Below are 19,478 nucleotides of genomic sequence, written 5' to 3'. Positions count from 1 at the left end.
CTTAATAGTATCCTGATATAAAAGGCTGCAGGTTAAAACCTACTCTAACAATTCGTGGTTTTATTAAATATTGCCTTTTTATCATACACAGACCTCTCATTGATTTACACCTTACACACTACACCATACAACTGCATCCAAAGAAGCAACTGGTGGAAACCTTGCAGTAAAAAGCACAAAAAGTTTGCGCCATTGGACAAAACAAGCTTGTCATCCATTCGCTTTTTAATGGCAGGGAAAAACACAGTCCTGGAGGGCCAACAACACATGAACTTCCTGACCTTTGTGCTGTGATGGTTTCTGTCATTATTGAATAGTGGGGATGGGCTGAGGGCTAAGGAGGGGAATTTGGGGGTTGGCCTTGGCAGTGAGATAAGGCTACATAAAAGGGAGCTGCAGCAGGTTTGGGAACACTAACAGGGTATTTTCCCCCGTGCGCAGCTCAGCAAGTTTGGATCCTGAAACCATGAGCCAGTGCCCCTTTGCGGGGAAGAATTACCTGTGAGTCCTTCCTCTTTCTGTTTTGCTTTATAAATTCAATTCAAATGATAAGGTGTTAGTGCAAAATATGAAATCTCAGAGAGGAATTACTTATTATCAGCAAATAGACAGCTGTAGCTGTAGCTATCATTTAGCTGTTGCTAAATGAGTAGAGATCATACAAGGACTTGTCTGAGCACTTGTTATTTTATGCGATGTTACCAGCTGTTACTGTGACAAGAGGAATTTCAGTTTTTATCAAGAGCCTGCTTTACTGGTTCTGTTTATCAAAATAAAGCATTGATTGAATTGTAGATGTTAGTAAAAAGACAGGTATATTGATAATACTTTAATTTAAAAATTTACATATTTACTTAATTTTCTTCTTAGATTTAATTTTAGCAAGCTATCTTTGGAAGATGAAAATAATGACATATCTCAAGAAGGAGTAAATAAAGCCAGCAAAGGTGGGCTTATCTATGGAGAATACCTACAAGTAAGTTAAATGATTTCATGTTTGCAGTCCTGGTTGCTCTTGAGGCAGCACCTGTGACTGACACTTCTCCCATTAGTCAGTCACTTACTGAGACAGGTCTCCAGGTGCAGCAGGCACAGGTGCCCATCTCAGCTGGGACCTCAAGGTGGGCTCTGGGAAGACTTCTCAAACTGCAAGGAATATGGATATTTTGGGGGGTTGCTAGGGAATTATCTGTGTTGGTAAACTGTAAAGTGACACACCACTAAACGCTTTCTTTGGTCAGCAATTTCTGCATGTCAGCAGGATCTGAGCAATGTCCTTGAAAGTCCAGAATACTTGGCTGGAAAAATCTATTTCAGGGGTAGGGTAAATCTAGGGGGTAGGATGATGACTAGGGGGGAACATAAAAGAAACCCCCCCCAAAAAACCACTTTTCTGCAAAAGCTAGAAGTAACTAAGAAATAAGTACAAATAAAATACCATAGATAGTAAAATAATCCAGAAGTTATTTTGGGTTTTTATTTTTTAGACAGTGTGAACTGAAGGGAATTACTCTGCTTTTGAACTAAAGTAAGAGTTTGTCAACTTTGATTTGTTGACATACTCTTTAGAATTTTGCAAAGATTAATATGAAAACAGCTATGTTTAGATTGTAAATTTGACTAAGAAAATAATTTAATGTCAGAACTGAAATTATTATTACTGCCTCAACTCAGAGCTCTTATGCTGATGTTGTTGCATGATTACTCAGAATTTTACTATAGAAACTGTTTTCATGGGACAGGACAGTATAGATCTAAAATCTGGAAAACATGCTGGATATTTTGTTTTCTTTATTTTTTTAAATTATGCATATATATATTTATGTAATTAAAATTACCCTTAAAGTTATTGTCAGAACTTTATTACTTGAGGTACCTAAATGTTCCATTTCAGGCAAGATTTTTTTTCTAATTAAAAAGTAAAAGTCATACCTGAGACAATTTAGTCAAATTTCTCATATAACCTAGAGTGTGAGGTCTGTATATGTATTTTTAAAAATATTATTCTTAAAAATTAGCTGTATGCAGTAAGACTACCATTACTGATAGCAGAGCTTTACAGAAGAGTTCTTACCTTTATTTTTAAGCTGAACAAAATATTGAATGCTCAAGAACTTGAGAGTGAGAAGAAAGGGAAAAAAATCCATGATGAGCATCTTTTCATTGTGACACATCAAGGTAAGTGGAGGAGTGCAGTGGTGGTTGACTTAGCCAATATTTTTGCCAGAGAGAGTTAATTGGTGCTGACACGTGCAATACACCTTTTTTTTTTCATTTCAGACACTGGCACAGCAATATCTCTGTCTTTTATCTGTTTTTATATATGCATATATTCATATATAAATTGTAAGGCAGTAATCAACTCTTTGCTTGTGAAGCTGCCAGTGTAACCTTTGGATTTGGTAAACCAAGATATGAATGGTTCTATTCTTAGAGAAATTAAGGTGGTGAAAATCTTGGTGTTGCCCAAGCAACAGGCTGCTATGCAGGTTATTGTAGGCAAATTTTGTGTGTTGCCTTGTGCCTTCCCTGAAATTCCAGTTTTAGCCATCTAGAATCTGTCTAGAAATCAGCACACCAGTTAGGTACTACCTAATGCCCATATCTTCCTGTTTTTCAGACCCTGGCACAATGATATGTCCTGTTATTGACAGAAAACAAGTAGTTTTTAAGCAGGTGTTGAGTTAGATTTTATTGAAGTATCAGATCTGGATTTTCTCTTTCCTCCTTTGGTAATGAACAATATGCAGATCAAATATCTGATGTGTAAAACATATTTTAAAAAATTCTGTCAGTATTCTCGACTCTAGATTATTTTGCCTAATACTTTAGGTAAAGGACAGAATACTGTAAACTGCAATAAGTTTATATATAGGTATCCTCTTGCCCACTGGCAGAGTCAATGTAGGCTGTTAATTTCAAATCAACATGTAAGAACTTTTCTTTCTTGATGCTAAGAAGAACAAAATAACCTTGAAGTTGATGCTAACAGCGTCTTTCTTTTTGTAGCATATGAACTTTGGTTTAAGCAGATTTTGTGGGAAATGGACTCTGTGCGAGTGATCTTTCAAAATGGTCATGTAAGTTAAAACAAATATTAATTTTGGGAAAATTCAGCCCAGACTTTCTCTTGATTTCTGCCTTTTAGTCCGATATATTTGGGTTTACTAAAGCAGCATATGCTCTTTTTAGAAACAGCATCAAAAGACCAAATAAAATTTGGCTGAGTGGCTCTTATATCTTGATAGTACTGATTTTTGATCAGCAAAATCTTATTTCCTCCTGAAGTATGCCTTTTGTGTAGGTCACCTTCCAAGGCAAATTTCATTGGCCAAAATGCTCTCATACTCTCTTGCTAGGGCTGGGTAACTGCAGAAACTTAAGTTGGAAATATCTACTGCAGAAAAAGCAGGCTCAGAGGCAAAACTGAAAAGCAGAAATTACAGGTATTTTTATGTTGAAATTCTGCCTTTGTTCAGTTTCTGAAGTCTACATACTATCTCCTTCCATGCAATATCTGCTGTGAGGAGAACTCATTTTTGTGATTGTGTAATAGTAAATCCAACAGAGAAGCAATAATCCAAAGCAGCATAATACTGTGCAAGAATTTATGAAAATTACAAATATAGGCAAATCTTCACATTTGTCCAAAGCTAAACACATATTATAACAGTAGGTAAGAATGGAAAACTCTCAAATTGATGCTACATCCACAGAAAAATCTGACAGCATGCAGTTTGAGAAATACCTTGAGTACATCATCAGCATGTGTCTAAGGAACAAATTTGAAACTAGACCAGTTTGAAGAAGGAACCTTCTTTTCAAGGTCCAATGAAAATGTTCTCTGTTGTGCACTATATTCCTAATTTCATTGGCGTTTTAGTTTAATATTTTATCAAATTGTAACATACCATAATCAGTTCAAATGAAGAATAATTTCTTTTTGTGAAAAATGAAGCCTTACTTGTGATCAGAATTTTAAATGTCAATTTTAAGGTCAAATACACAGCCAAGCAATTAGGGAAATGAATATCATCTGCCATTTTTTGTAGTTTGATATTTCCTGGTTGCATGCCCAGGTTTTAGAGAGAAGTTTAATCCCATTGAAACAAACAGAATTTTTTTAAGCAGACTCCTCTGCAGGCAGAGTGTTTAATTTAGTGAAAAAAAACCAAACTTCTGTGTTTTCCATTTAGTATTATCTATTTTCCACCAGATGGAGTATTTTCTCTTCTTTGCTTGCTAATGCACATTTCTGATGAACATGTTTTAGATGTGCTCTCCTGATGTAGCTGTCACATTATTTAGCTTCTCAAGTTCTAAGTAATTTCCTTACCTGCCTTATGGCTTGCAGAATGGAGCAAAAATAGAAATTATTCTAGAAGTAATTATAACAGAAAAATATATAATTTTCATATATATAATATTAATTTACAATAATATCGTAATTATTGGAAATTATAAATTATTTTTATAATCTAATTTCTTTGACTTATATTTTACTCAAAAACATAGTAAAGAAAAAAAACCCCATGTGATAAGCCTACATATAATGTAGCATGAGTCAGAAAAAAATTGTTTCAATCTTTGAAATTCAGAGTTTCAGTTTTAAGTTAAAACCAGAGTGCTCTATTCCATATGAGATTTTGCCTCTATGGATTTCACATGGGGAGGACTTGGGAACTATGGTGATGTACAACAGGGAAAAGACATGAAATAACTAGGTAGGATCTAGACAAAACACCATTCTGGTTATGATCTTTATTTTTTTTTTTTTTTTACAGGTAAGAGATGAGAGGAACATGCTGAAGGTTATTACTCGAATGAACAGAATCTCACTGATTCTGAAATTACTTGTGGAACAGTTCTCGGTTTTGGAAACTATGACTGCATTGGACTTCTTTGATTTCAGGTAAAAACTTATTATTCCTCCACAGCAATCCAGGAGCTGGTAATTCCCATCCTTAGAACTGATTGTGAATTTTGCATGTGTGCTGGCATCTGTCAGTAGGCTGAGAGCTCACCTTGGAGAGGCAAACATGACATTAAAGTGTGCAAGGGTCAGTTATGAAATTGATCCTGACTGTGAGTCCAGCATGTTCTGCAAAGAAGTACAAGTGAATTGTTGACTCTTTTGTGTAGGGTTCTGCTGACTGGCTTCAGGGTCAAAAGTTAAAACAGCAGAAATAGCTCATGGTTCTGCTAGCAATTTAGTTGAAACTTGGCACTGCAAATTGAAGCCCTGCTGTATGGCAAATCATAGAAGGGCTTGGGGGACAGACATGCACTCTCTCTAGATTATCAAACAGGTATTTCAACTGTCTTGGTTTGCATGGTGCTGCTTTGGGTCTGCAGTGCTGGAGGCTGAAGGAAGCATTGCTGTCCCTTGTCCTTTTTCCCCAATAACTTCTGCTGTCCAGTAGCAGCTCAGTGCATTGCTGTGCTGGGTGGTTGTATCTCTTCTGCCTCCAGCTCAGGCTTTCTCTGGATCATTTGGCTGATCTCACCTCTCACATTTCTTTCTCTTCCCTCTCTACATCTAAGCCCTTTCACCACACATGTATTACAGCTTCATCCACTGTCTTCCTTCCCTGTTCTTCTCCTGCTTGTGTCACTTGTGCATATCTGTCTGCCTTGTGACCCCAGTCCACTTCTGCATTTTGGTGCCCCTTCCCTTCTATCTTTTAATGTTCCCTATAGAAAAGAGCAGGAAACTATGAATTTTCTTCACTTGTTTGAATCGAGCGTTAACCTACAGCAGAGGAAATCCATGGGCTAATCATCCATTTTGATCCATACTGCTTCAGCTTTTCAGCCACATACTCATTTGAAAAGTAAACATAAGATTAAACCACCAGTGATGTGTCTCTGTCAAGTCTTGTACTCGCAATTCAAAATGCATTACAATTACCTAGCAATGTGGGATTTCAGGTTGCTTTTATTAGTAATTGTTGTTCAGCATGGTCAGATGATTTAACTCTTAAGATTCCCATTAATAAATCCCTCAAAAAAAACCCCACTGGAGTTCTTCTGAGCATTATTTTACTCTATAGAATGAGGCAATATACAATATTGCACATATATATATTGCATGTATAGATTATTATTCATAATAATATATAGGAATTATGCTGTGTATCGAGACTATTTAAAATGCATTCATTGGCATGTTATTGCCGTGAAATTTTTTTGTAACAGCTTTTTGGGGTGCAGCTGCCTAGTCTATTTGGAAAGAAAATTATATTCACTAACACTGCCTCCTGTACATCACATGCACAAAGCTGCCCTTTTAAAGCACAAATTCACATGTTTATGCTTGAACTACCTGTGTATGCAAACAATACAGAACTAGAACATGAGATTATAATTGCACTGTAGTTGCATTAAAATTGCTTGGTTTTTTTTTCCTTTTCCTAAGTGCAGTCATATAAAAAAGTCCTCAGATAGCTATTTGATATTCTTCAGATGTGAAATATGGGCAGTTTTTAGAGAACAAGAGAAATCCACCATTGTAAAATAACATCCTGCATTTTTGTATCTTCGTTTCTTCTGTTCCCAAAGATACTACCTAAGCCCAGCCTCAGGGTTTCAGAGCCTGCAGTTTCGCTTGCTGGAGAACAAGATTGGTGTTCCCCAAAGCCTGAGAGTCCCTTATAACAGAAGGCATTACCGTGATAACTTCAAGGGACAGGATCATGAACTGCTGCTTCAATCAGAGCAAGAACCAACACTGCTGCAACTTGTGGAGGTAACAATGTCTGTCTTGGACTTTGCTTTATTTTCCCAATTTCCAAGAATGTCCTTCATTAGTGTCAGCGACAAATTCTCCTACCTTCAGAGAAACAAGCATGTTGGCAAATCTCTGTCAATTGTGTTTTGGATTCTTGACAAATTTGGCATGAAAGAGAGTTAATCTTAGTAAACCAACTGATTTTTCATAGCATCTCCCTTTCAAGCTGGCAAATTGCATTGTAGAAGTGTGAGCTAAGAATGCACAGTTTCACTTGCATTGCTTTTCATGACTATAAGCCCTTTTGGGAGGAAAATTTTAAAAATAGTCCTACTGTTAGTGATGGCTATTAGAGAGGCTAAAAACTATACATGGCTCTGTCTTCCTTCTGAGACTTATCATTACTCTTATATATATGTGGAATAAGATTTGTTTTCCTGTAGTTTGTTTTAAAGATGTCCTTAGAATGAGACAGCTTCTGTCTTCCAACATCGGCCATGCAACCTGGAACCTGAGGGGGTTGGTATGGCACCATTATGCAGGAGTAAATCATCCACATGGACATGCTGAATTTAGCTATTCTACAGGATACTGTAGATGTGCTTATTGCTAAACCAGAATTGTAATACTAGAATTTATGTTGCTGTAACTTGTACTTCTCGGATAATGCAGTTGCACTGGTGTTGCTTCAACATATTATTATTATTATTATTATTATTATTATTATTATTATTATTATTATTATTATTATTACTATTACTATTACTATTATTATTACTATTATTATTATTGCTACTACTACTGCTATTATTATTAAAGGCATGGCTGGAAAGAACTCCGGGACTTGATTCAGAAGAATTTGATTTCTGGGGACAATTTGAAGAGAATGTTTTAAAAGGCCTAGAAGAGGAATTTGCCTTGATACAGGTATATAGTTTACTCTTGAAATACCTATAGGCAAAGACATCTGGCAAAATGATATTCTGACACAAATGTAACTTTTGGCTTACTCAAAGTTTCTCACTCACTTCACTTAATCTTCATCAGTCTTTGTCTGCAAGAAGCAAGAAAAATTGCAAATTCTTCAGGAAATAGGAATATTTTTTTAATTTGACAATTTGACACCTAAGATGATTTAGAGCATGAGATACATGAATGATTTGGATTGCAAAAGAGATGGATTAGTACCAATGGAAGGGCTGAATTTGATTTTACTGAAACTACAACGTAACCATTAGTTAATACTTGCATCTACAATCTAGACTAAATAGGAAGTTTGGGCTCCTGAGCTGTGGATATGGAATGTCCCTATTAACAGCCCATTTCTGTTTAATAGTATATGGCAATTTGCTGCTGTGTGGTCATTTGAATTGCACTGGCCAATAAGCACCAGAAAATCCCTGACTATTTTAAGACCTGCAGCTTTAAACAATATTTTTTAATATTTTCATTCTAATGAAAAAAATAATAAGAATTTATCAACTTCCTAAGAATATCTGTTTTATGACTTTCTAACTTTTTTTATTTACAATTTTCTTGCCCACAGCTCTGCAGGGATGTAATTTTTTTGCATTGAAAACAAATAAATCAGACTTCAAATAAAGTCTGATTAGCTTTTTTAAGGTCTCTAGACCATGAAATGCGATAAATTGCCATTTTGTTTGAATATTCATTTATCTGAGTTGTGTTGTATTTAATTGTACATTTCTTGGTAATTGTACTTTTCAGAGGACAGTGACTCATGTATCTTATTTGAAAATACAGTTCTTACATCTAAGATTCAAACTTCAGAGTATTTATTTTAATAAAAGTTGCAAAATGAGTCATTCAAGTGCTTAATTTTCCCTGTTGAATTCTAAAGCCTGTCTTTGTTTTAAATACCAAAGGCCAAAGCAGAATCAGAAGAAAAAGATGACTTATTGTCTGAATTCCAAAAGCAGAGAGACATATTACTTTCATTATTTGATGAAAAACGCCATGAACATCTGCTCAGTAAAGGTAGATTTTATTACCTTATGTGAATATGTACTTTGTATGTTTTATACATGCTACTTGTAAATGCTTGTTATAGCACTGAGGTTGCAGGAGAATGAGCAACCAACTGAGGACACTTGTATTTTGCAGGAGAGAGACGGCTGTCCTACAAAGCACTGAAGGGGGCCTTGATGATCTACTTCTACAGGTGATGTTGTAAGATGTGTCTTTGATGGTGACTGGCAGGAGGAGAGGTGAAGGTTAAGAACAGCAGCACAGGTTTAGTAAGGCTGGAATGGGCTGTGGGAAGCAATCTATTTCAGCCCTCCACAGGAGCCCTGATTAGTCAGACACGGCTCGAAGGTCAGACCAGGCTGCTCAGGGCCATGTCCTGGTGAATTCTGAATATCTTCAGGGATGGGAGGCTGCACATCCCCTCTAGACAGCTTGACCAGATGTTGCTTCTCAGATTGTAACTAGTAAATGCTTTGTTCTACCTGTCCTAGAAAGATCTGGAGTCCATTTCCAAGTTCCAAAGTAAAGGGGCAGATCAAGACATACACAGCAGAAGCATTTTTTAAAATATCTAGTGATATTCCAGTACCAATTCAGGAAAAGCATGCTTTAAGTCACTAAGCACTGCTGAAATGCAACTTTGAAAAATATAGCTTATGCTGAGAGGTCTCACTGTCTTCTCTTTCATTTCCCAAGGGAGGAGCCTCGTTTCCAGGTTCCATTTCAGCTCCTCACCTCCCTTATGGATCTTGATGTGCTCATGACTAAATGGAGATGTAAGTTTGACTTTTTTGACTGTGACACTCCCTCTTCTAGATGCAAATACATTGTTTTGTCTCTGAGTTACACCCAATCTTAGAATTGAGCTTTGGAGTTCATGCATTAGGAATGACTCTTTTTGTTTGTACTTCAGCCAAGAGGAAAGATAAAGAGCTACTGCTGTGATTATTAGATATATATGGGTATAGCTACCACTTCTCTGACCTGCTTTAAGTGTCCTATCTTATTTAAGGGACAGGGATCTATTTTTCAATGTAACCCAAAAAGTCACAATGACATGTCTTTATATGCAAACATTCCTTCTGTCCCTTCCCTATCTAGACATACATAAGTGAATTCTGTATTAACAGAGCATAGTAATGTGTAGTAATTAGTGTGTTCATTCTGAGTTAACAATCATTTTATATTAATTGACTGAAGAATGGCAGAATTAACTCTTATATTGCTGAAGACCTAATAGTTCAGTATTCCTGTAAAGATCTCTGAACGACCTTTAGTAAGTGTGATCCTTTAGTTATATTTAAGTACTGAGCATGTGCTATTTTCTCCTGTTGTATCATTTAGATAACCATGTCTGTTTGGTGCACAGAATGATTGGTGGCAAGGCTGGCACTGGAGGCTCATCAGGCTACCACTATTTGCGTTCCACAGTGAGGTACAAATAACGTTTCTCCTGTACCTGCAACAATGCAGTTCATTAACACTAGTGCTGGGAGATGTAATTCAGGTGGCTCACTGGAGGCCAAAGGGCTGCTGACTCTCTTCTGGGACTCTAGCACATCTCTCCTTGGTTGTTGTACATTTATTTATCAGGGACATATAAATTCCAAGCCTTCTAGGGCAAAAAGGTCCCTTTTGATCATTCATGCCATCTGTAATTCTCAGTCAAGGCATTACAGTGATAGCAATAATATGAACCCTGCGTTGTTCAGCTGGTGTGCCAGCTAGCCCAAGTTAATGAGGCGACACAGGCTGGAAGTGAGCCCTAGCTATTGTGTGAGAGTTTATTCCTTAGCATGACCTCTAATTGCACAACCTCCTTAAAAGAGGATCTTCTTTGGGGTTTGCTCTCAAAGAGCTGTGAACCACCATGTAGTCCTGTGAGCAACTCCTAAGACAACCAATGGAACAGAAGGCAGAGCAGAAAGCAGATGCTTAGACTGCTATTGAGGATTGAATGCCCATGGTCTTTCTTAGAAAGCTCTCCCACTCACCTTAATGTCAGGTTAACATTATTGTTCCTAGATAAATTCCGCTAGAGATCACAACCTATGGACTCTGCATTTTCAGAAGAAAGGTGTTTCTATAGATCCCTATTAAGCCTAATCTGCTATGCCCTAGGAAGTCAGGACTGGATTCTTGCTCTGCAATATTCAAGAGGGTTACTGCAAGGAATCTTGTTATTTGCATTAGAAAGAATGATTACTGAGGACTTAGAAATTATGGCCTTCTATGCTGATGGAATTATTGTTCCAATTGTCTTTTTCAGTGACAGATACAAGGTGTTTGTGGATTTGTTCAATCTTTCAACATTTCTAGTGCCAAGACACTGGATACCAAAGATGAACCCAAGTATTCATAAATTCCTTTACACAGCAGAATACTGTGACAGCTCCTACTTCAGCAGTGATGACTCTGACTAACCTGCCTTTCTAGGCTGTCGCTGTAAACAACCTCCTGACTTTCACCTTCAGTGGTGCTCCCAGCCATTTCCACCAAGATTGTGGGTGTGTAAATATGTATTTATGTATGACAGCTTTGTGAATAGTACAATTTTCCTGTGGAAGAAATTAATTGCTTGTAGAGAAAATAAATCTGAATTGAGTTAGCCTATGTTAACAGTAAATGATACCCCAATTAAACCCAGGGCCAATTTAACTCTTGGCTGGCTTCTTAAAGCCTGCACCTAGAGAAAGGGACAAAAGTACATGCAGTTATTATGATCATGACTTATTTGTATATATTTTTGTATTTGCTTGTTTGCCTACTGGCTGCTACTAATTTATGACTACTTAAGGATATAATCAATCTCATCACCTTCAGAAGAATATTAGTTTCTGAGCTCTAGTGCAATTTCAAATGGAATTTTGGGTTACAAGTTTCAAAAGCTAGATTCAAAAAAGTAAGTCCTGAATCTACAGAAACCAAACTATCCTGAACTTACAATACATCAAGAATCATGTTACTATCTCCTTACATGTGACTGTAAATCCCTTACATAGAAATACTGTTAGAAATAGCAGACATAAGTACTTACTTTGCATTCCAAATAAAGCAGTATTAAAGCTTATCTTTTGTTAAGTCTCTTTCTAAAACAAACTATAAAGTTCAAACAAGAGTATGACAGGCATTTAAAGTGATTTTTATTCAAATTGGTATACAATAAAAGGCAACTTTGGCTATAGAATATTGATAAAGCAGTGCCATCTTATTAAATGGACTTTTGTCTTTTTAAGTGCTTTCTTTAGGAAGACACAAACACTGTAGGCTGGAATTTCTGGTAAATTCCCTCTACCACAGTACTTGAGGTACTTATACCTCAAGTATAAGCACCTCAAAAACACTGGAGGCATATCTGTGTTTCATATTGCTGTGACTACACTACTCTTATCCGTGCCCATTAGGGACTTTGTTTTCCAGTTATGAAAGTGTGGTATCTGTTGTTTGTAAGCCACTCAGGCAAGGCCAGACTACACAACACTCCAGAGTACAGAAGACTTCACATTTTTTAAAACTGAAGTTTTCAGCCAAGTAAATTCAGTAAGTAGCAAAACCTTAAGTAAAGAAACATAACACTTGGTCTTCCTTTCATTTAAAATATTGACAATTAGAAGGAATAAAACAGCAACACTTAACAACATACAATTATAAATACTTGTTGCATTTGTCATAAAAGTTATAAAAAACTAATCTAAAAACATGGTACAGTAAGTGAGTGCAAAAAATTACAGAATTGCTTCAATACTTTTCATGGTAGGCCTTCATAAAAGATACAGGTAAAGCATTTGAGGTGAAAAATTCAGAGCATTTTAGAATTACATATTTCATTGCGAGTTCTAGTTACATTTGCCCACAGCTGCAGTTTCACAGCTCAGCAAAGCTGGAACACCTTTTTATTACCAAAAAGTCCCACCTCTGAATTCAATTAGTGAGGGAAATTTAACACTCACTCTATTGGATATATTCTGTAATTGCTGACTTTCTAAACTGTTACTCATGATTCTTCTTATATTTAAATAATTTCATATATTCTCTTACACTATTGATTTTTTTGATCCAAATTCCTTCTCATTTGTCATAATTTGTTTTAAGATTTTTCTATGGAGTAGTATTCAACACCTGGATAACGCTTACATTTGAGGCTTCAGTCCATCTTTGTAGCTTCTATTTGTGCACTCTGCAGATAAGTCTTCTTACTCCATGAGAAATTTGGCATTCAACACAAATTCAAAATAAAAACATTTTAAAAACATCAGCCAGGAGTTGCAGGAATTGCCCTTACAGCCATTTCTTGTATTTGAAAATGGTATTTTGAATTCCATCTTCATATACAGTGTCTGTCCTCATGATACCTGTGGTCGTTGACCAGTTGTAGAGGCCCAGAGGAATATCAAACAAATACTGCTGAAACTGTATCTGCTATACCTAGAAATGATGTAAAATTTGGTTTTAATAAATACTGAAATGGAGACTTCCCAGAATTCATGCTCATATAATGCCCTCTCCCCTCCACGCCATGAAAGTAGAAATCCAGGGAATCATCTGCAACCCTTTTATTTCTTCCTTTCCTGGCATATATAGTTGAAACCTAATCTCCTCCTTCCTCCACTTTAATGTTCAAAATTTTATATCCTGGTGGTTTCAGAGCACGTCTTAATCAGAAGACAACATCTCTGTGGGAAAAGGAGCAACTACTGTCTTTGCTGGATTGTTCTTGTGTGGTACGCTACAGAAAATGTGAAAGATCCTACTTTTTGAAAATAACACATCTGTTCTCCCTGCCATGTCTATAATTGATTTGCTGTATCACTACTTTAAATTTCTCTTTCCAAACTGTTTATACAACAACAGTAAGAAAAAAGATTCAGTAACATGAGAAAGCAATGATTGGATACATTGCTCTGATCTTTACTAAGTGCAGGCAAACTGAATATTGTCTTTTCTTTATGTGCAGAAGACCTAGGTAATCTAATGCCCCCTGCAATGACTGAGAGCTGCTGTGAAACACACATGGAAGGGAAAGCCAATGGGTTACTCTAACACATAAAATTACAATGGATACACAACACTTCCAATCTAGTGGAAATATCCCACCAATTTGGCTCAGCAATCTGATGATAAACCAGAGCTTGACTTGCCTTACATCCATATCTAGCAGAAACTGGGTATTTAATGCTACAGGAATCCCTCAAACATAAAGAAAAAAATAATACAAACAACAATAGGGCAGGAGATTGAACTAGCACTGAAAGGATATATCTCTGTCCTACAAGAAAAGCCATGAGCAGGGTACACAATTCCCAGGTAGATTAGCTTTTCATATTTGTTTGTTAAACTGAACAAAGAGATACTGGCACCCACCAGACAAGGACAGCAGCAGTTTCACCTACAGGGACTACAGCAATCGCACTCACCTACAACCATCACACATGGCTGGATATTTTACAGTGCCATTACCTCTGCATGGTAAGGGACAGAGTACTTTGATTATTTGTTTTGTCTTATACAGCTTTGCATTTACATGGTGCTTTTATTTCATTCAACTACATGCCTTGGTTGAACTAGCAACCATTTCATTTATTTTTTCCATCTGGACTCCTTTAGCCTCTTTTAAAGCATAGCAACGATTTGTAGTGCCTCTGAGGATCCCATTGTATTTTTATTATACATATTATATGATGATGATATTAATTTGTTATAGCCATTGGAAAACATATCCCAGCCCATGGCCTTTACCACTTTTTGTCAGACTTACCACAGACATTGCTGCCCATCTTAACACGAACGTAGCCATCGATTCCCCACGTCGGCCCCCAAGAGTTCTGTACGATCCAGTAAGGAATGCTACCTGGAAGAGATATTTCATGAACAAGAGACAACATGAGACTCGGGAAGCTTTAGCCTCCTAAACACTCCACAGAGTTAATCAGCATTTCAGTATCTCACAGTTTCTGAGGGATGGATGATACAGGCAGTGAAACCTACTGCTGTTCACATAGATAACAGAGCTAATATTCTCGTATGGGAAGACTGGATATGGGCTCTTCTAGCATGAAGACACACAGCCATGGTCTTGACATTGCAAGGATGAAGTCCCACAGAACTGAAGAAGCAATGACAAAAAGAGTTTTTCTTCTGGCTGATGTGAGGATGATGTGATCTTCAGAGAGCTTCCAGAACTGATGTGACATCAAACCAACAGATTCCAGCAGGAAACTGAGTTCTGGATTTTAATCACCTATCCCACAAAAGACAAGCTGCAAGTCAAAGAAACCTACTGTGCTGAAGTTCAGCTGATGGAAACGCACCTGTTCTGTCAAAACCAGTGATAAGAACAGCATGGTTTGCTCTTCCACTGGAGCAGTGATATTGTATGATTCCTCCAAGATAATCCTGCCAGCTAATGGCATCGACTGTCACTGCCAAAGGGCCCCAGCTGACAAGCATCCTCATCATTTCCTCCTCTTGACCACTGCAAAAGAAGTGAGTAAAAATACCAAGTTACTTAAGTTAGCACACTAAAGTGATTAGAGTGATTGTAATCTACTTGTTAAGTACAGTTTAAAAATCAAATAATTAAACTCTTTCCTCCAAGTTCTATGTATCACACAACAGTAATTATATATTTCATATACTACAACACAGTGATACAAATAAAGGACAAACAAACTATGAGACGGGTGTAGATCCAAAAACATAACACCATTAAATAGCAAAAGGTTTCTAGGCCAAGCCAGTGGGTTGTGGAGAGCACTTCATACTTTTTGTACATCACTCTTCTCATTCAAAACCAGCTTTGAACAAACCATTAGTCTGTATTAGAATTTCCCACTGTTTTTAAACCTACAGAAGTACCTCTTAACATAATAATACACTAAAGTATGTGTCTTAAACATATCAAAACACAGGATGTTTCCACCATCAGACATTTATCATTAGCAACCTCATACAGTTTTATTTATCTGGAGCAGGAAATTTTCATCCCTGAAAATATGTTCATTAACTAAATTTGGCAAATTCAGACTGGCAAAGATATGATTGATTTTGGTTACTAATATCTAGAAGTAACACAATTCCTAGTCAGAATAATACTTCTTGTCTTTATGCAGTAGCTGTACTGTACTGATAAAAATTAGAAATTAAGTTTCTTCACACAGAAACCTAAAAACCTGAAGTTTTTACAGAGTTCAGTTGGCAACACTGTTTCTAAAGTCATGGGCTGGAGAGGATGCGGGTAGATATGTAAATGCGTGAATACTGAAGTAGTTGAATGCTTCCTATTTTTTTCAATAAATTCCAGTTACTATTGGTAGGATTTACTGTTTCTGACAAAAGCAGTGTTATGTTCATATATTAAAAACTGTAACTGACTATGTTCCAGTTTATAGCCTATTTAAAAGACTCAATTTCAAGCCTTCTCATTTCAACAGGCTTAGTGATGGTAGCATTGAGTGGATTCATTGTGGCAAGCCTTAACTCTCAAAGATGTTAAATCCTTCTCCAGCACACAGCTACAGAACTGATGCAATCAACCTCCCAACCTTTGCCTGGTCAATGCACTGTTCACTCCACCTAACTCCATGATTGCTGAACACAGAAGGGAAAGGACAGTGAAAGAAAAGAATGAATAATAGCTACCTGAAGTCATATGCAGCAAATCCTGTTATTGAAACTCCAAAATCTGAGCGCTCAAAATAATGGCACAGTCCTGTCTGAGCTTTGAAACTGTACTCTGAATCTCTCACGAGTTTTACTTTGGTCTGCAAGAAGGTAATTGAGCAAGAAATTAATGCATTTGACTTTACTTCTATGCACCTCAAAAGATACGGAGAATGATCACATAACCCACTCAAAATTCAGTGTGTACTGGGCAAGATTAGAAGTAAGAATGTCACATTGTAAAATAACTATTTACTATCTCTAGTTTCCTTGTTCACTGAGCTTCAGAAGGGATAAATAAGAAACTAATTTTAAAAGGCATCTCTGGTTTAAACTATCCTCATAAGCAGTCCTGTCAATTTCAAGACACAGACATTCATTCAGATCATTCATAAACTATCCACTCTCATCAAATGACTTCCACACACAAAATTATACTATCATTGGGACAGTTCAGGAAGCACAAGTATCCCAAAGAGTTATATAAAATACTGTAAAGTCCAATTCTGTTCTTAGCATGTTATTCTCATGCTAGTACATGACGTATGCATCAGCTTTTTATGTTTTTCATGTCTTCTGGAGTATAGCATATTTATGACAGTGACTTCTTCAGCCTAATTCATTTGTGGTTCCTCTGCAGCCAAGAGGGAATTTTCCTTCAGAGGAATAAAGGTGAGTATCCTCTGTTGTTCTTGATATTCAAACTTATACAAATTATCTAGACTGTTATTAGCCATGGGTATATTACTCTATAAGGGTATTGAATTATAAGAATTATGCTTTCTTAAATTCTGAGGTTTTTTTTAATTCAAAAAAAGAAAGAATTCTTTTTATATTTTTGTAATTCAATCTGAGAGAGTATTTTTTTTTCAAAGATATTAAAATGTTTCTGTGTACCCATGTTATTAACACACATTTTGAATTTTTAATGAGATGAAATATTTTACCATCATCTGAAGTAGAAACATTGAATGCATTTTCAATGTTCTGGTCTTCAAGGGAAACAAAGGTAAAAGCAGTTCATTTTATTCTGAGGTTTTCCACACATACTTGTACATAATTTTACAGTGTTTGCAAGGGAAACTACTGAAATTTGAAAACAGAAAATGTCAGGATCCTTCCTTTTCCCCAGATGGTGGTGCTTTAAATCCATAAAATGCCATATGCATAGGTGGCTCTGTCTACACTGGTACTGTATGCCTGTAAATGAATTCAGGAACATTATTTTCAGCCCCTGTGGACTGATTCATTATGTTCACAAGAACATGTATAGACCATAAAATTCCAATCAAATTTCAATTCTGCTTGAACTAATTCTCTCCTGGTTCCAATCTAAATAAACAAGCATATATATATAAATATATATATACACAAACACATATGTGTATGCATATATGTAGACACATATATGATCAAATAAAAACCCTGTACATTTCACCTCCCCAGAACTTTTTTCCAAGAAATAAGCATGCTAATACGAGAAGATGATGAAGCCTTTTGGGATTTTTACAAAGAATTTCAAACCTGGTTCAGCCAGCTCAAAGCGCTAACAGTGGATCCACCGCTGCAGCCGTAGTTGTTGTATGAGCAGTCAATAACTTGCTGCACACTGAGCTCTTCCAGGGTGTTTCTTTTAATTGCATAGGCAGATTCTATGCCACCCACCACGCTGAAAGCCCAGCAGCCTCCACACTGGTAGAGAAAAAAGAGAAATGGCAGAGAAAGCAAAAGTCAGCTTTGGTTTTGAAGCCTGGTTATGAAAAAAAGAGGCAAAAGAATCTTTCAATGCTCTTCATTTAATGAGAGCATGCCAATACTCTCATTTAATACATCATCCTTGAACTCTGTTTTCAAGGCAATTATAAAGAAATGTTACCATCCATTTAAAATGCTGAACTGTTTTTTTCGCCCTATATTGCTCTCTGAATGCTAGAAATGCATTATGGTTGTCTTATTTTAAGGACTCTTTCCTGGTGAATTTTTGTTCTTGATGATAGGTCTGAGGATGCTTTTACTGTGAGATATGTGGTCCCAGGGTGAAATTAGTTTTTGACAACATTAGTAAGTTTTTCTAGAATTTTGTACAAGCAGATTACAGTTTAAGAAATGGTAAAGTGAAATTAAACATAATAGAAAAAAATCTTAGACAATAAGAATCTATACTGCAATTCTAGGCTCTTTGAACTGTAACATTTAAAATAAGAGCAGAAGTTATTCCTCATGAGGTCCTATGTGAAGCATGGAAAGGAGACACTGGGGACTAAGCAGCTTGTTTGTTACCCATAAGCACTTTGGGATAAGCTGTAATTGTGTGGGGTCTGGTTACTTTGCTATCATGAATGCATCCCCTGAGGAATTCACTGGTAAGGATGTGAGTGTTGACCAGCCAAGGGAATTCAGTAATGGGAGAAAAACAACAAGAAAGGATCTACACCTCTCCAGGTAGGATGAGACCAAGTACTGAATTTACCTTGGTTCCTTCAGAAAAATACAAAACACACATGGTGCAAAATATTTGGAGATTCACTTAACTAGATCAAAAAGAATATTACAATTTCTAAATGCACAGCTCCTACACCTCATTCTTTTAAGCCTAATACCTCTTTACATAAAATGCTACGTGACTTTGTGTCTGTTCAGCTGGCCCCTCTTGTGCCCATGCTCCAAGAAGCCTTCAGACAGAGCTGGTCCCTGCAAAACCTTCCCTGTGCTCTACAGCCCACTGCTGAGAACCAGGAAGGGAAAACACCAGGACTTACTGTCTGCTGATTTCTCACTTCTGCAATGACTTTCTTGTCCCTCCAGTCAAACTTCTTTGGCAGAGGCTTTTCCTTCCCCTTTGGCACTTTTATGTATCTGGGAAGTTCGTGAGGCATGCTTCTCAAGTAAATAGCTAAACACAGAACACAAACATCTTTAAATCTATGAGCAAAAAAAAAAAATCCCATGAACAACTACTTTAAACTTTGATCAACAATTACAAACACAAGATTGTATCTCATTCTAAAATCCATAGAAAATTCATGTATTTTAAAACAATCATTATGCTCCAGAATGAAACTATTTCTACAGTTTCAGAAAGAACACAAATACTCTGTGT

The 19,478-nt window shown here is 36.6% G+C and overlaps 2 protein-coding genes across 3 annotated transcripts in view; one reads left to right on the top strand and one right to left on the bottom strand.

The window, feature by feature from the left end:
• Positions 1–11,787, top strand: part of TDO2 (tryptophan 2,3-dioxygenase) — a 16,525-nt gene extending 4,738 nt beyond the window's left edge. Inside the window, exons 2-13 of one of the 2 annotated variants that reach the window (XM_014312087.2) lie at positions 442–501; positions 871–976; positions 2,088–2,178; positions 3,010–3,080; positions 4,785–4,912; positions 6,562–6,748; positions 7,550–7,657; positions 8,617–8,728; positions 8,855–8,912; positions 9,416–9,495; positions 10,064–10,154; positions 10,989–11,734. In XM_014312087.2, the coding sequence (XP_014167562.1) occupies positions 442–501; positions 871–976; positions 2,088–2,178; positions 3,010–3,080; positions 4,785–4,912; positions 6,562–6,748; positions 7,550–7,657; positions 8,617–8,728; positions 8,855–8,912; positions 9,416–9,495; positions 10,064–10,154; positions 10,989–11,142 (1,246 nt within the window). In that variant the 3' untranslated portion in view covers positions 11,143–11,734. Of the gene's footprint in view, positions 1–415; positions 502–870; positions 977–2,087; positions 2,179–3,009; positions 3,081–4,784; positions 4,913–6,561; positions 6,749–7,549; positions 7,658–8,616; positions 8,729–8,854; positions 8,913–9,415; positions 9,496–10,063; positions 10,155–10,988 lie in introns of those variants that run through there. The other variant, XM_005415579.1, reaches the window with a different exon arrangement.
• Positions 11,788–11,840: 53 nt separating this feature from the next.
• CTSO (cathepsin O) overlaps positions 11,841–19,478 on the bottom strand; it is an 8,841-nt gene continuing 1,203 nt past the window's right edge. Inside the window, exons 3-8 of the mRNA XM_031055534.1 lie at positions 19,138–19,271; positions 17,903–18,070; positions 16,358–16,479; positions 15,028–15,191; positions 14,475–14,567; positions 11,841–13,144 (exon numbers count right to left, since the gene is read on the bottom strand). Of these exons, the coding sequence (XP_030911394.1) occupies positions 13,110–13,144; positions 14,475–14,567; positions 15,028–15,191; positions 16,358–16,479; positions 17,903–18,070; positions 19,138–19,271 (716 nt within the window). The 3' untranslated portion in view covers positions 11,841–13,109. The remainder of the gene's footprint in view (positions 13,145–14,474; positions 14,568–15,027; positions 15,192–16,357; positions 16,480–17,902; positions 18,071–19,137; positions 19,272–19,478) is intronic.

The sequence above is a fragment of the Geospiza fortis genome, unplaced genomic scaffold (genome assembly GCF_000277835.1).
Source record: "Geospiza fortis unplaced genomic scaffold, GeoFor_1.0 scaffold40, whole genome shotgun sequence".
In the NCBI taxonomy this organism is placed as follows: Eukaryota; Metazoa; Chordata; class Aves; order Passeriformes; family Thraupidae; genus Geospiza; species Geospiza fortis.
This window is presented reverse-complemented; position numbering and strand designations above follow the sequence as displayed.